Source organism: Rhinopithecus roxellana, chromosome 10, assembly GCF_007565055.1.
Source record: "Rhinopithecus roxellana isolate Shanxi Qingling chromosome 10, ASM756505v1, whole genome shotgun sequence".
In the NCBI taxonomy this organism is placed as follows: Eukaryota; Metazoa; Chordata; class Mammalia; order Primates; family Cercopithecidae; genus Rhinopithecus; species Rhinopithecus roxellana.
In genome coordinates, this window is record NC_044558.1 from 82,364,963 (window position 1) to 82,379,245 (window position 14,283).

General features: G+C 41.8%; 1 protein-coding gene across 6 annotated transcripts in view; it reads left to right on the plus strand.

Moving 5' to 3' along the window:
* The window catches only part of MPHOSPH9 (M-phase phosphoprotein 9), an 85,181-nt gene that overhangs the window by 28,091 nt on the left and 42,807 nt on the right, over window positions 1–14,283 (plus strand). For all 6 annotated transcript variants that reach the window (XM_030939054.1, XM_030939051.1, XM_030939052.1 and 3 more), the window contains 5 exons: window positions 3,749–3,874; window positions 4,040–4,500; window positions 4,796–4,951; window positions 8,712–8,799; window positions 12,115–12,330. In XM_030939054.1, coding sequence (XP_030794914.1) covers window positions 3,749–3,874; window positions 4,040–4,500; window positions 4,796–4,951; window positions 8,712–8,799; window positions 12,115–12,330 — 1,047 coding nt within the window. The remainder of the gene's footprint in view (window positions 1–3,748; window positions 3,875–4,039; window positions 4,501–4,795; window positions 4,952–8,711; window positions 8,800–12,114; window positions 12,331–14,283) is intronic.

Genomic DNA, 14,283 nt, shown 5'->3' on the forward strand with positions numbered 1-14,283 from the left:
CGGGATTACAGATGTGAGCCACTGTGCCTGGCTTATTATATAACTCTTATGCATACTTTAAAAAGGAAGACATAAGTGAAATAAAAGTGGCTAAAATTCTTTCCTTCTCAGAGGGTTATCTCTTCTCTTCTGTTTCTCTCTTTCTCTCTTTCTTCACGGTCTCACTCTGTTGCTCAGGCTGGAGTATAGCAGCTTGATCATCAATCACTGCAGACTCAACCTCCTGGGCTCACGCGATCCTCTTGCCTCAGTCTCCTGTGTAGCTGATACTACAGTCATGTATAACCACACCTGGCTCTTTTTTTTTTTTTTTTTTTTAGTAGAGGCAAAGTCTCTCTATGTTGCCCAGGCTGGTCTCTTGAACTCCTGGACTCAAGCAGTCCTCCTGCCTCAGCCTCCCAAAGTGCTGGGACAAGAGCATCAGTGATTCTGCATTTCTTTTTTTTTTTTATTTTTTTGAGACAGAGTCTCGCTCTGTCGCCCAGTCTGGAGTGCAGTGGCCAGATCTCAGCTCACTGCAAGCTCCGCCTCCCGGGTTTACGCCATTCTCCTGCCTCAGCCTCCCGAGTAGCTGGGACTACAGGCGCCTGCCACCTCGCCCGGCTATTTTTTTGTATTTTTAGTAGAGATGGGGTTTCACCGTGTTAGCCAGGACGGTCTCGATCTCCTGACCTGGTGATCCGCTCGTCTCGGCCTCCCAAAGTGCTGAGACTACAGGCTTGAGCCACCGCGCCCGGCCTATTCTGCATTTCTTTAAAAAGAATGGAAAGGCCTTTCTGCTTTTTACCTGGCTTAGTAGCATGTAGAACTAGCCTGCTTTGGACTCCCATGTGGAATATGTTGCTAAACATGTCTGATTCACCCTTCTCTTAAATATTGGTCCTCAGGAGCTTCATTGTAGTGTGTCGGTTTGTCTTCTAAGCTGCTGATACCTATTTGGCCAATTTTGAGCTCATAAGCAGGGAATGACAGTCTATCACAACCACAACTTGGCCCAAAGCAATTATAAGATGCCATTAATTACAAGAGTCATCCCTACTTTAGAGATGTTAACGTGACAAGAACATAAAAGTGGTGAAAAGTAGTACTTTTCTGTTCCCATGAGCTTTGAATAGAATAACCCCAACTATTCCCCCAGGCCACCAGGCTGTGGCCATAGCCAGAGTAATCCACTTTTCACAGGCTTCAGGTCTTGAAAAGGCTTCTTTAGGTTGTTGGCATGTAAGGAATGAATTCTACAGCAGGATTATGGGAATTGTGGTACTTTTTTGAGGCAGAATCTCTCTCTGTTTCATAGGCTGGAATGCAGTGGTGTGATCTCGGCTCACTGCATCCTCTGCCTCCTGGGTTCAAGCGATTCTCTTGCTTCAACCTCCCAAGTAGCTGGGATTACAGGCACGTGCTGCCACGCCTGGCTAATTTTTGTGTTTTTAGTAGAGATGGGGTTTCACCATATTGGCCAGGCTGGTGTCAAACTTCTGACCTCAAGTGATCCACCTGCCTTGGCCTCCCAAAGTGCTGGAATTACAGGCGTGAGCCACCACAGTATATTTTAAAGGTTTAGATGTAACAAATTAATGCCTTCAATGCACACACTCACAAGGCAGTTACAAGGTTTTAAAAATATATATTCGTGGTGCTCTGCAGCCTATATAGGGTCTAGAAATGGGACATACATTTAAAGCTACATGATTAATGTTCTTTCAGTGTTTTCAGTGTATCTATTGTTGAATCTGTAATCTCATTTGCGACAATGTTCACAGTTTAAATTTGAGGACCAAGGTTAATTGGTTCTCCTCTCACACCCTATAATATGTCCCACCTTGAAATAATTTAAGCCCAAAGTTTTAATGTTTAGAGCCTAGACCTCTCTGCAACAGTTTTAGTGTAGTGAAGCCCTGATTTCAGTTTTTCGAAATTAGGGTCCTATCTTCTGTTTTTTGAGACAGCGTCTTGGTCTGTTGTCCAGGCTAGAGTGAAGGAGTGCAGTGGCATGATCCTGGCTCACTGCAACCTCTGCCTCTTGGGTTCAAGTGATTGTCCCATTTCAGTCTCCTGTGTCACTGGGATTACAGGCCTGTGCCACCACTCCAAACTATTTTTTGTATTTTTGGTACAGACAGGGTTTCACCATATCAGCCATACTGGTCTCGAACTCCCGACCTCAGGCGATCTACCTGCCTCAGCCTCCCAAAGTGCTGGGATTACAGGCGTGAGCCACCGTGTCTAGCCTAGGGTCATATCTTCTTATTTTACTGATGAATAAAGGGACTTATTTTCACTTGATCTTAGCCAAAAGGCTGAGAAGTGATGGGGGGTACTTATTTTCATTGGGTCACTTTGTGACACCTAGTTTTGGTTGGCCAACTCTTTAAACAAACATGCTTGTAACTACATAGATAAGGAACTCCACCTCTTGGTGCATTTTACTTCAGGCATATGAAATTAATTTGGCCAAAAGTTTTCTCATCCTTCTGTTATTCATTATGAAGTATTTTCTTTTCTTTTTTTCCTTTTTTTTTTTTTTTTTTTTTTTTGAGACGGAGTCTCACTCTGTCGCCCAGGCTGGATGGAGTGCAGTGGTGCGATCTTGGCTCACTGCAAGCTCCGCCTCCCAGGTTCACGCCACTCTCCTGCCTCAGCCTCCCAAGTAGCTGGGACTATAGGCACTCACCACCACGCCCAGCTAATGTTTTGTATTTTTAGTAGAGATGGGGTTTCACCGTGTTAGCCAGGATGATCTCGATCTCTTGACCTTGTGATCTGCCCACCTCAGCCTCCCAAAGTGCTGGGATTACAGGCATGAGCCACCACACCTGGCCTTCTTTTTTTTTGAGACTGAGTTTCGCTCTTGTTGTCCAGGCTGGAGTGCAATGGCGTGATCTCGGCTCACCGCACTCTCCACCTTCCAGGTTCAAGCGATTCTCCTGCCTCAGCCTCCCTTGTAGCTGGGATTACAGTCATGCGCACTTGCCTGGCTAATTTTGTATTTTTAGTAGAGATGGGGTTTCTCCATGTTGGCTAGGCTGATCACCTCAAGTGATCGCCCGCCCTAGCCTCCTGAAGTGCTGGGATTACAGGCATGAGCCACCGTGCCCAGCCTATGAAGTATTTTCTTACCTCAAAACTTGGTTATTGGCTAGGCGTGATGGCTCATGCCTGTAATTCCAGCACTTTGGGAAGCTAAGGTGGGAGGATTGCTTGAGCTCAGGAGTTTGAGACTAGCCTGGGCAACATGGCAAGACCCTGTCTGTACAAAAAAAAAATACAAAAATTAGCTGGATGTGGTGGCGCACTTGTGTAGTCCTAGCAACTTAGGAGGCTGAGGCGGGAAGATCACCTTAGCCTGCAAAATTGAGGCTGCAGTGAACCGTGATCACACCACTGTACTCCAGCCCGGGCAACAGGGTGAGACCCTTTGTCAAAGAAACCCAAAAAATTGGTTCTTATTTTGAGTGGGAGAACTACTAAGAATTTCATTATTTGGAAGTATTCATAAGCTGCTAAATAATTAACATTCACATTATCCCCTTAGTGTCTTAAATAGTTAGGAGATCCAAACATCTTTCCATTCTGAGGCAGACTCATCATACTAGATAATGACTTCCAAGCTTGTATTACAAATCTGACAGTCTCCATTTTCAATTTGCTTAAAGTCTTTCAAAAATCTTTTTATGGTGCTTATTTTGATATCATTAATGTGTTTCATTATTGATAACACCATTTAATTTTGTTTCGTATCTTTAAGTCTAATACTAGTAATGAGATGAAGCTACCGTCACTGAAGGATATTTATTATAAAAAACAAAGGGAAAACAAGCAGTTACCTGAGAGGAATCTCACTTCTGCTTCCAACCCAAATCATCCACCAGAGGTAAAGTTGTCCACATTCTGCCGAGTGAACATGAACAATGCTTCCTGACTCTAACTTTTACCTCAAGCTTCATTTTCCCTAGGCGATCTAAAACCTACTCACTTGAAAACAAGCAAAACAAAGCTGAGTTCTGAGGGTAAGGCTTCCTTGTTGTCTTGTTTCTAGGTCCTGACTCTAGATCCTACGTTACACATGAAGCCAAAGCAGCAGATTTCAGGGATTCAACCGCATGGCCTTCCGAATGCCCTTGATGACAGAATATCCTTTTCCCCGGACTCTGTTCTAGAGCCTAGTATGTCTAGTCCCTCTGACATAGACTCATTTTCACAAGCAAGTAATGTCACTTCTCAGTTACCTGGATTTCCAAAATATCCCTCACACACAAAAGCTTCTCCGGTGGACTCTTGGAAAAATCAGACATTCCAAAACGAAAGTAGGACCAGTTCCACGTTTCCGTCAGTATATACCATTACTAGTAATGATATCTCGGTCAACACTGTAGATGAAGAAAACACTGTCATGGTCGCTTCGGCCTCAGTCAGTCAGTCCCAGCTTCCAGGTACAGCCAACAGTGTCCCAGAATGCATTTCATTGACTTCCTTGGAAGATCCTGTGATATTGTCTAAGTATGTATTTCAGTGAATGGCTTGTAATGTTAATAGATTTTCTGTGATGTCTGATTGAAAATGATCTTTATTGAACTTTAGTATTGCATAAATTCTTAGAGATTTAGCATTTTTAAGATGGAGCATATAAAAACTCTTTCACTCGATTGTCAACTTTTTGTGTATTTATATATTTTGTAGCAAAGGAAATATGCTATATTTTTGCCCATGAGAATCATTGTGTTCTTAGTTTCTCTTGTGGATGGAGACTGAGGATAGCTTTCCTAATATGTATTTTTTATTCTCAACGAATAAGGATTAGGCAGAACCTGAAGGAAAAGCATGCTCGACACATCGCGGATCTTCGAGCTTATTATGAATCAGAAATAAATAGTTTGAAACAGAAGCTGGAGGCAAAAGAAATCTCTGCAGTTGAAGATTGGAAGATAACCAATCAAATTCTTATGGACAGGTAAAATTTATAATATAGCTGTGAAGTTTTCTCCACCTTGGATGTGTTATTTTCACAGAAGTATAATGTGAGAAAACACATTGAAAACATATACTTTGGATTTGAAATTTTAACAGTCATGTTTGCCTACGTATTTTTGAAGCTATGAACCCCCCTCTTATAATACACTAATAACTGACATGGAGCCATTTGTTTCACATGGGCAAAATACTGAAACAGTTCAGTGAATTTCGTATATGCAGAGTAATGTCATTGATGGGAGGAGCAGTACTATGGACTTCCTAATAAGTCTATGGCTTATGTCCTGTGGCAATTCTCAACCTTTTTAATAGGCCCATTAAAATACTGTAGTTCCCATTCCAAAAAAACCCACAAAGAAATACAGGGGAGAATGACCTTATATTCAGGATAGCTTCACACCTATATTAGAATCACTTAGAAAATTTGATGCTTTCACTAGTATTAGTAATAGAGTCCTTGCAACATACTTTACAGTTAAATGGGACTTGGTCAGGCATGGTGGCTCATGTCTGTAACCCAGCACTTTGGGAGGCAGAGGCAGGCAGATGTCTTGAGCTCAGGAGTTCAAGACCAACCTGGGCAACATAATGGAACCCTGTCTCTACAAAAAATTGAAACGTTAGCTGGGCATGGTGGCGTGTACCTGTGGTCCCACTTACTGGGGAGGCTGAGGTGAGAGGATTGCTTGAGCTCAGGAGGTCGAGGCTGCAGTGAACTGAGGTTGTGCCACTGCACTCCAGCCTGGGTGACAGAGCGACAGCCTGTCTCTAAATAAATAAACAGGACTTAAATCGATTGAAAATTGATGCAGGTCTAGCTGATAGCAAGGAGTTCTCTAAGGAGAAAAGACAAAGCTCACTTCAAAGAGCTTAGGAGGGAACTAAATTCTTCCATCTGGTTAACAGTTTAACTTTCAAAGTTATGGGAAAACTAGCCTTTATACTGTAAGTAGTTTTGGTTGCTGGTAGTTAACATGGCTGTCTTATTCTTGAATGTTTCTGTAGCTTTCATTTTGCATTTGGTGGTGTGGGGGTACGATGGTAGGGAAAAGTAATTTGAAAAAGAGCCAAACCAAAAGAAGAGACAGGTTTAGGTTTTTTAGGACAAAAACAGTAGATAGCAGGTTATGGAAGTTGGGTTTTTTGTTATTGTTTTTGTTTAGAAGGCAAAGATGAGGCTGAGTGTGGTGGCTCACACCTGTAATCCCAGCACTTTGGGAGGCTGAGGCAGGCAGATCACTTGAGGTCAGGAGTTCAAGACCAGCCTAGACAACATATTGAAACCCTGTCTCTACTGAATATACAAAAAGTAGCTGGATGTGGTGGTGCTCACCTGTAATCCCAGATACTCAGGAGACTGAGGCAGGAGAATCGCTTGAACCCGGGAGGCGGAGGTTGCAGTGAGCCGAGATTGTGTCACTGCACTCCAGCCTGGGTGACAGAGTGAGACTCAGTTTCAAAAAAAAAAAAAAGGCAAAGATGACTGCAGTTACTTCCTGTAGGAAAACAAGTATGAAAGAAGCCCACCAGTGAACTTTTGAAGGTTAAACACAGAGTCCTAAAGAAGGTACCTAGAGTAAATTATAACCAGTTAAAACATTTTTATGACTAGAAGGTGTTTGAGCATGTAGAGCAATGAGCAAATATAGGTGGAGCAAATTGGAAGCCAGGGTTTTAAGTAAATAGCTGTGTTATAGCAGTTAACAGTGGCAGGCTTGGTTACTGGAGTAGATGTAATCACTGTGTGAAATGAATAGCAGTACATTATTTTCTCCTCTTCCCAAAAAAGATTTGATCTGGCTTATGGTTAAAAAAAAAGCTGTGTTACAGAGGACAGTAGAAACAAAATAAATGGCAGTCATTTAGAACTGGAGAAATGATTCCCCCAAGATAAAAACCATTGTTATCAGCATATACACTGATTGTTTTTCAAACTTAAAATTGCAAATTGGAGAATTCCCGTGGTGTTACAAGTGTAGCCATTAGCCAGCTGTGATATCAGATTACTATGTTACGGAATTGGAACTTGGGACAGTGATCCCCTGGCACATTAGAATCCATAGTACTGAAAAAAGTCAAATACAATTAACACACTTAACTATTTGAGTGATTTTTTTTTTTTAAAGAATAGTCTTATCAGTATTTCGCGTCTGAGCCGCATTAATGCACAACGGTTAGGAGCATGAACTCCGAGTGCCCAGCTTATGCTCCCAGTGTGACTGCTTACAACCTGTGTGACTTTCAGTGAGGAACTGTTTTTGTTTTCTCAACTGTAAAATGGGACCAATGATAATCTGTTTTTTCTTTCTTTCTTTTTTTTTTGAGATGGAATCTCTCTCTGTTGCCCAGGCTGGAGTGCAGTGGTGCGATCTTGGCTCACTGCAAGCTCCGCCTCCCAGGTTCACGTCATTCTCCTGCCTCAGCCTCCCGAATAGCTGGGACTACAGGCGCCCACCACCACGCCCAGCTAATTTTTTGTATTTTAGTAGAGACAGGGTTTCACCGTGTTAGCCAGGATGGTCTCGATCTCCTGACCTCGTGATCCACCCGCCCCGGCCTCCCAAAGTGCTGGGATTACAGGCGTGAGCCACCATGCCCAGCTGGGACCAATGATAATCTTAATGGACAGAATTGTGAGGATAAATGGAACGTGCTTAAAGACCTGGTGTATAGTCAGTGCTAAATAAAGCTTTTATTATTCATACTGTGTTAAACACTGAGTCAAAATGGTAACTGAATTCTATGTATCTTGTTATTTTGAGGGTCTGTGATAATTAACTTTACAAAGGAAGTTAATTATAAGAATAGTTATATTCATGCTAAATTCGAAATAGTACAGAAGGACCTAATATGAAAAGTAAATTACGATCGCTTGAGTCCAGGAGTTTGAGACCAGCCTGGGCAACAAAGTGAGATCCCATCTCTACAGAAAATCAAGTTAGCTATATGTGGTGGTGCATATTCAGGAGGTTGAGGCAGGAGACTTGCTTGAGCCCAGAAGGTTGAGGCTGTAGTGAACCGTGATTGCACCACTGTACTTGAGCCTGGGTTACAGAGTGAGATCCTGTCTCCAAAAAATAAAAAAAAAAGTAAATCTCCCTACCCCAACCTCTAGTCCCAAAATCCCAAATTTAATTTTTTGCATTTTTCCAGAAATCATAATGCATATGTGTAGATACAGATTTTTTTTCATAACTAAGACCAAGCTATTTTATGTACATCTTTTTTTTTATATTTTAAAAAATAATTTTAGGCTTTTTTTTTTTTCGAGACAGGTTCTCACTGTCACTCAGGCTGGAGTGCAGTGGCGTGATCTCAGCCCACTGCAACCTCAGCCTCCCAGGTTCAAGCCACCCTCCCACCTCAGCCTCCTGAGTAGCTGGGACTACAGGCACATGCCACAATGCCCAGCTAAGTTTTGTATTTTTAGTAGAGATGGGGTTTCACCATGTTGGCCAGGCTGATCTCGAACTCTTGACCTCAAGTGATCTGCCTGCCTCAGCCTCCCAAAGTGTTGGTATTACAGGTGTGAGCCACGGTGCCTGGCCAATTTTAGTCTTTTCTCTACATACTATATTATTATATTCATTGGATATATTCTACTAAAATGGCATCCTGAGTCTTAGCTAACACTGGAGAATTTGTCTTATGTTATATATTAGATAATTGGTTAGATTTATGTAATACTTTTAAAGGTAATAATTTTATCTTCTAATTGAAACTAAATTTATGGTTTTTAGATGTGGCCAATTAGATAGTGCTTTGCATGAAGCTACTAGTCGCGTGAGAACACTTGAAAATAAGAATAACTTACTGGAAATTGAAGTGGTAAGTACTCTTTTTTTGGTGGGAGTTCTGGTAAGACGAATTATTTCATGATAACATCATTTATGTTTCTTGTCTTTTTAAGGAAGGCTTATGAAGTTTATATTTTTAGTGCTGTTGGCTTCATATAATACTATAAACTTTACCTTTTTTTTTTTTTGAGACGGAGTTTTGCTCTGTCGTCCAGGCTGGAGTGCAGTGGCGCAATCTTGGCTCACTGCAAGCTCCACCTCCCGGGTTCACACCATTCTCGACTGCCTTAGCTTCCTGAGTAGCTGGGACTGCAGGAGCCCACCACCACGCCTGGCTAATTTTTTGTATTTTTTAGTGGAGATGGGTTTTCACCATGTTAGCCAGGATGGTCTTGATCTCCTGACCTTGTGGTCCTCCTGCCTCGGCTTCCCAAGTGCTGGGATTACAGGCGTGAGCCACTGCGCCTTTTTTTTTTTTTTTTTTTTTTTTGAGATGGAGTCTCACTCTGTTACCCAGGCTAGAGTGCAGTTGTGCAATTTTGGTTCACTGCAACCTTTGCCTCCCAGTTTCAAGTGATTCTCCTGCCTCAGTGTCCCTAGTAGCTGGGACTACAGGGGCATGCCACTGCGCCGGGCTAATTTTTGTATTTTTAGTAGAGACGGGATTTCGCCATTTGAGTCAGGCTGGTCTCCAACACCTGACCTTGTGATCTACCTGCCTCGGCCTCCCAAAGTGCTGGGATTACAGGTGTGAGCCACTGCACCTGGCCTAAACTTTACCCTTTTAAAACTTACCTTTGGCTGGGTGCGGTGGCTCATGTCAGTAATCCTAGCACTTTGGGAGACTGAGGTGAGAGGATTGCTTGAGCCCAGGAGTTCAAGACCAGCCTGGGTAACATACAGAGACCTCTGTCTCTACAAATTAGCCGGGCATGGTGGTGCACAGCTGTCGTCCCAGCTACTTAGGAGGCTGAGGCAGGAGGATGACTTAATCCCAGGAAGTTGAGGCTGCAGTGACCATGATTGTGCCACAGCACTGTAGCCTGGGCAAGAGATCATGACCCTGTCTCAAAAATTGTTTTTTAAATTTTTTGCGATATAATTTGCATACCATAAAACTTACCCTTTTAAAGTATACAATTCCACGAATTTTAGTATATTTAGAGTTGGGCATCCACCATAATCAATTTTAGGACATTTTCCTCAAAAAAAAAAAAATCCACACCCCTTAGCCGTCACCCCCCCTCATTCTGTCCTTCCACACCCTGGCAACCACTACTCAGTTTTCTTTCTCTGTGCATTTGCATTTTCTGAACATTGATATAAATGAAATCCTAGACTGACTTTTCATGTCTGACTTCTTCACTTAGCATATTTTCAAGGTTCATCCATGTTGTAACATATCAGTATTCATTCCTTTTTATGGCTGAGTATGTTTCATTCTGTGAATAATACCCCATTTTTGTTTACATTCATCAGGTAATGTTTAGATTATATACTTTCTTGCTATTTAAATTATATTGCTATGAGTGTTTGTCTACAAGATTTTATGTGCCACATAAGTTTTTAGTTTTCTTGGTATATAACTAGAAGTGCATAAACTTTTTATGCTAAAATTACTTTTTACCCCCACACATTACCAAGTTTTATTTTTTTACACATAACTTTTTTTCTTTCTGAACAAAGACCTTTGTTATTCCCTTTTGTAAGGCAATCTTTGTGTATTACCTTTGTGTAAGGCAGTCTTTTTAAGGGTCAAAAGTTTCTCAAAGTCTGTTTACAAGTTGTATTTTTAATATCTATTAGAAGATAAAATGCATAATAGCTATCACAGAGTATGTATGAGATACATATAACCTTATTAACAAAATTTTGGTGAAAAATGTCTATTTTGGTTTTCTGTTGAGACGGAGTCTCGCCCTTGTTGCCCAGGCTGGAGTACAATGGTGCGATCTTGGCTCACTGCAACCTCCGCCTCCCTGGTTCAAGGGATTCTCCTGCCTCAGCCTCCTGAATAGCTGGGATTACAGATGCCCACCACCAAGCCCAGCTAATTTTTGTATTTTTAGTAGAGACAGGTTTTCGCTATGTTGGCCAGGCTGGTCTCGAACTCCTGACCTCAGGTGATCTGCCCGCTTCAGCCTCCCCAAGTGCTGGGGTTACAGGCACCCAGCCTATTTTGTTTTATATGTTGTTTTTATCTTTGCCTGTTTTTTTTTTTTTTTTGGAGACAGGGTCTCACTTCGTCGCCCAGGCTAGAGTGCTATGGAGCCGTCATGGCTCCACTTGAGTCTCAACCTCTCAGGCTCAAGTGATCCTCCCACCTCAGCCTCCTGAGTAGTTGGGACTATAGGCACGCACCACCACACCCGACTGATTTTTAAAATTTTTTGTCAAGACAGGCTATGTGGCCCAGGCTGGTCTTAAACTCCTGGGCTCTAGCAGTCCTCCCAAAGTGCTGGGATTTCCGCTGTGAGCCACAGTGCCTGGCCTGTTTGCTTTTTTAGTTCCTCTCCTCCTAAGCTTCATGACATTAGGGACTATTATCTTTTTTGTTAATCTTAACATTTCTAGCAACCTAGTGCCTGGCACCTAGTGGGTATTCCAGAAATGATTGTTGAATGAATATTAACATATCAGATGGGTTTTGAATTTCCTCTATTTTCATAGTGAGAGGGTATGAAATGTTTTTCTCCTCTCTAAATGTTGATGTTGGGCAACAAAGTCCAGCTATGCTTTCAAAATAATTTCCCTAATAGCAGTGGTTATTTTTTCCTTATTAAAGTGAACTGCAGGAGCTATTAGGTGAGTCCTAGAATCAAAGTGCCATAGATGATAGTTTCCTGTATACCGTATGATAATGTCAGGGGCTGGTATTCCAGTAGAACCATTCTTTCTGGACTCTCCATCTCAGAATACAACAAAATAGATTTTTTATTTCCATTTCTATGTTTTGTTCATTTTTAAATGCCCATAATTTATTAGCTCTTATTGAGGCATGTATTTTTTCATTTAAAATAAATTTTGGGCTGGGCATGGTAGCTCATGCCTGTAATCCCAGCACTTTGGGAGGCTGAGACCTGTGGATTACTTGAGGTCAGGCTTTTGAGACCAGCCTGGCCAACATAGTGAAACCCTGTCTCTACCAAAAATACAAAAAATCAGCGGGGAGTGGTGGTGGGCGCCTGTAATCCCAGCTCTCAGGAGGCTGAGGCAGGAGAATTGTTTGAACCCAGGAGGTGGAGGTTGCAGTAGGCCGAGACTGCGCCATGGTACTCCAGTTTGGGCAACAGAGCAAGACTCCCATCTCAAAAAAAAAAAAAAAATGTTTGTCTTTGTTTTGTAGAATGATTTGAGAGAACGCTTCAGTGCAGCCAGCAGTGCTTCCAAAATTTTGCAGGAACGAATTGAGGAAATGAGAACAAGCAGTAAAGAAAAAGACAATACCATCATTCGACTAAAATCTAGACTGCAAGATTTAGAAGAAGCATTTGAGAATGCTTACAAACTCTCAGATGATAAAGAAGCTGAACTAAAACAAGAGAACAAAATGTTTCAAGATGTAAGTAACGAATAATAGTAACTTAATGATGTGATTGGCTAAAAGTAATTTAGGTATTATACTCTTACAAGTGATTATGACTTTCTAGGCTTATTTTATTATTTATTGATTTATTTTGAAACAGAGTCTCACTCTGACACCCAGGCTGGAGTGCAGTGGCACAAGCTTAACTCACTGCAGCTTTGACCTTCTGGGCTCAAGTGATCCTCTCACTTCAGCTTCCTGAGTAGCTGGAATTACAGGTGCCTACCACTGCTCCCAGCTAATTTTTGTATTGTTAGTAGAGATGGGGTTTCCCCATGTTGGCCAGGCTGGTCTCAAACTCCTGACCTCAGGTGATTCACCTGCCTCGGCCTCCAAAAGTGCTGGGATTACAGGCATGAGCCACTGCACCTGGCCTTTATTTTAGTTTTACATAACTTTGCAGCAACTGTGAATATGCACCTTCTTAATGGAGCCAATTGGGTCTTGCCTTGCAGCAAGAAGTCAGATACTTAGAACGATGGCATCACTCCCAGATCTTTTCTGTTTCTAGCAGGTCAACTTAAAAAAAAAAAAGCCTATGTCTGCGTCAGGTCAACTTTCAAGCTATCTTAACATCTGTGTGTCTGGCAGGATAAAAATGCTATGAACCAGATTTAGAGCAGGTTTGATCATATTTTTTCACTTTGGTATAATTTCACTTAAAATTTGGATTTGTATAACAGTGAAACTAGATTAGGTGTCAGGTTGCTTATTTTTTTCTAAATTTTTCTTTCTTTTTGTTCTGAGAGACAGGATCTCGCCATGTTGTCCAGGCTGGCCTCAAGCCCCTGGGCTCACACAGTCTCCTCTCAGCCTTCTGAGTAGCTGGGTCTACAGGTGTGTGCCACTGTACCTGGCTTCTAAATTTTTCTTAACATCCCTTTTCAGGATATTATGATACATAAGTAATCTGGAAGTATTTAGGCTGTTGAAATTTTCTATCTAATTGCTTTAGATTTGCATCTCATGAAAAACAGCAGTCTTCCTTACTTACCTTTTAGTATCCTACCCTAGAAGCTGTTACTTTCAGCTCTGTTAGCTATTTCTTCTAGCATTTTCCTCCATGTTTACAAATAATATTCTTATATTGCACTCTCATTTTTTTCCATCAGTTTCATACATACTGACTTTCTCCTCTGCAGGGTCACAGTGTGGCTTTCTTACACCATTTGCTGCAACACAGACACTTCTGCTCCTTTCCATGTGGTTCATGTATGTGTGTGTGTGTGTATATGTATATATATATTTTTTTGAGATAGAATCTCTCTCTGTCGCCCAGGCTGGAGTGCAGTGGCATGATTTTGGCTCACTGCAACCTCTGCCTCCCAGGTTCAAGCAATTCTGCCTCAACCCCCTGAGTAGCTGGGACTACAGGCGCGCGCCACCAGCTAATTTTTGTATTTCAGTAGAGACGTAGTTTCACCATGCTGGCCAGGCTGGTCTCGATCTCTTGACCTCTTGATTTGCCCGCCTTGGCCTCCCAAAGTGCTGAGATTATAGGCGTGAAGCAGTATTTTTTTCTTTTAGTAATTTGTAAAATAGTGGTGCGATTTATAATCAATGGTGTCTTAAAATGGAAATTATATATCATTTATTACATCTGTGTAAATATTGTTCACAGTTAAGCTGTGGTAGTATACTGTAATTACATATTACGTTTCCTTTTCTTTTTTTCTTTTTCTTTTTTTTTTTTTTTGAGACAGGGTCTCACTCTGTTGCCCAGGCTGGAGTGCAGTGGTGCGATCACAGCTCACTGAAGCCTCAACCTCCCTGGGCTCAGGTGATTCTTCCACCTTGGCTTCCCAAGTTGCTAGGACCACAGGCATGTGCCACTATGCCTGGACAATTATTTAACTTTTTTTTTTTTTTTTTTTTTTTTGAGATGGAGTCTTGCCTGGTTGCCCAGGCTGGAGTACAGTGGCATGATCT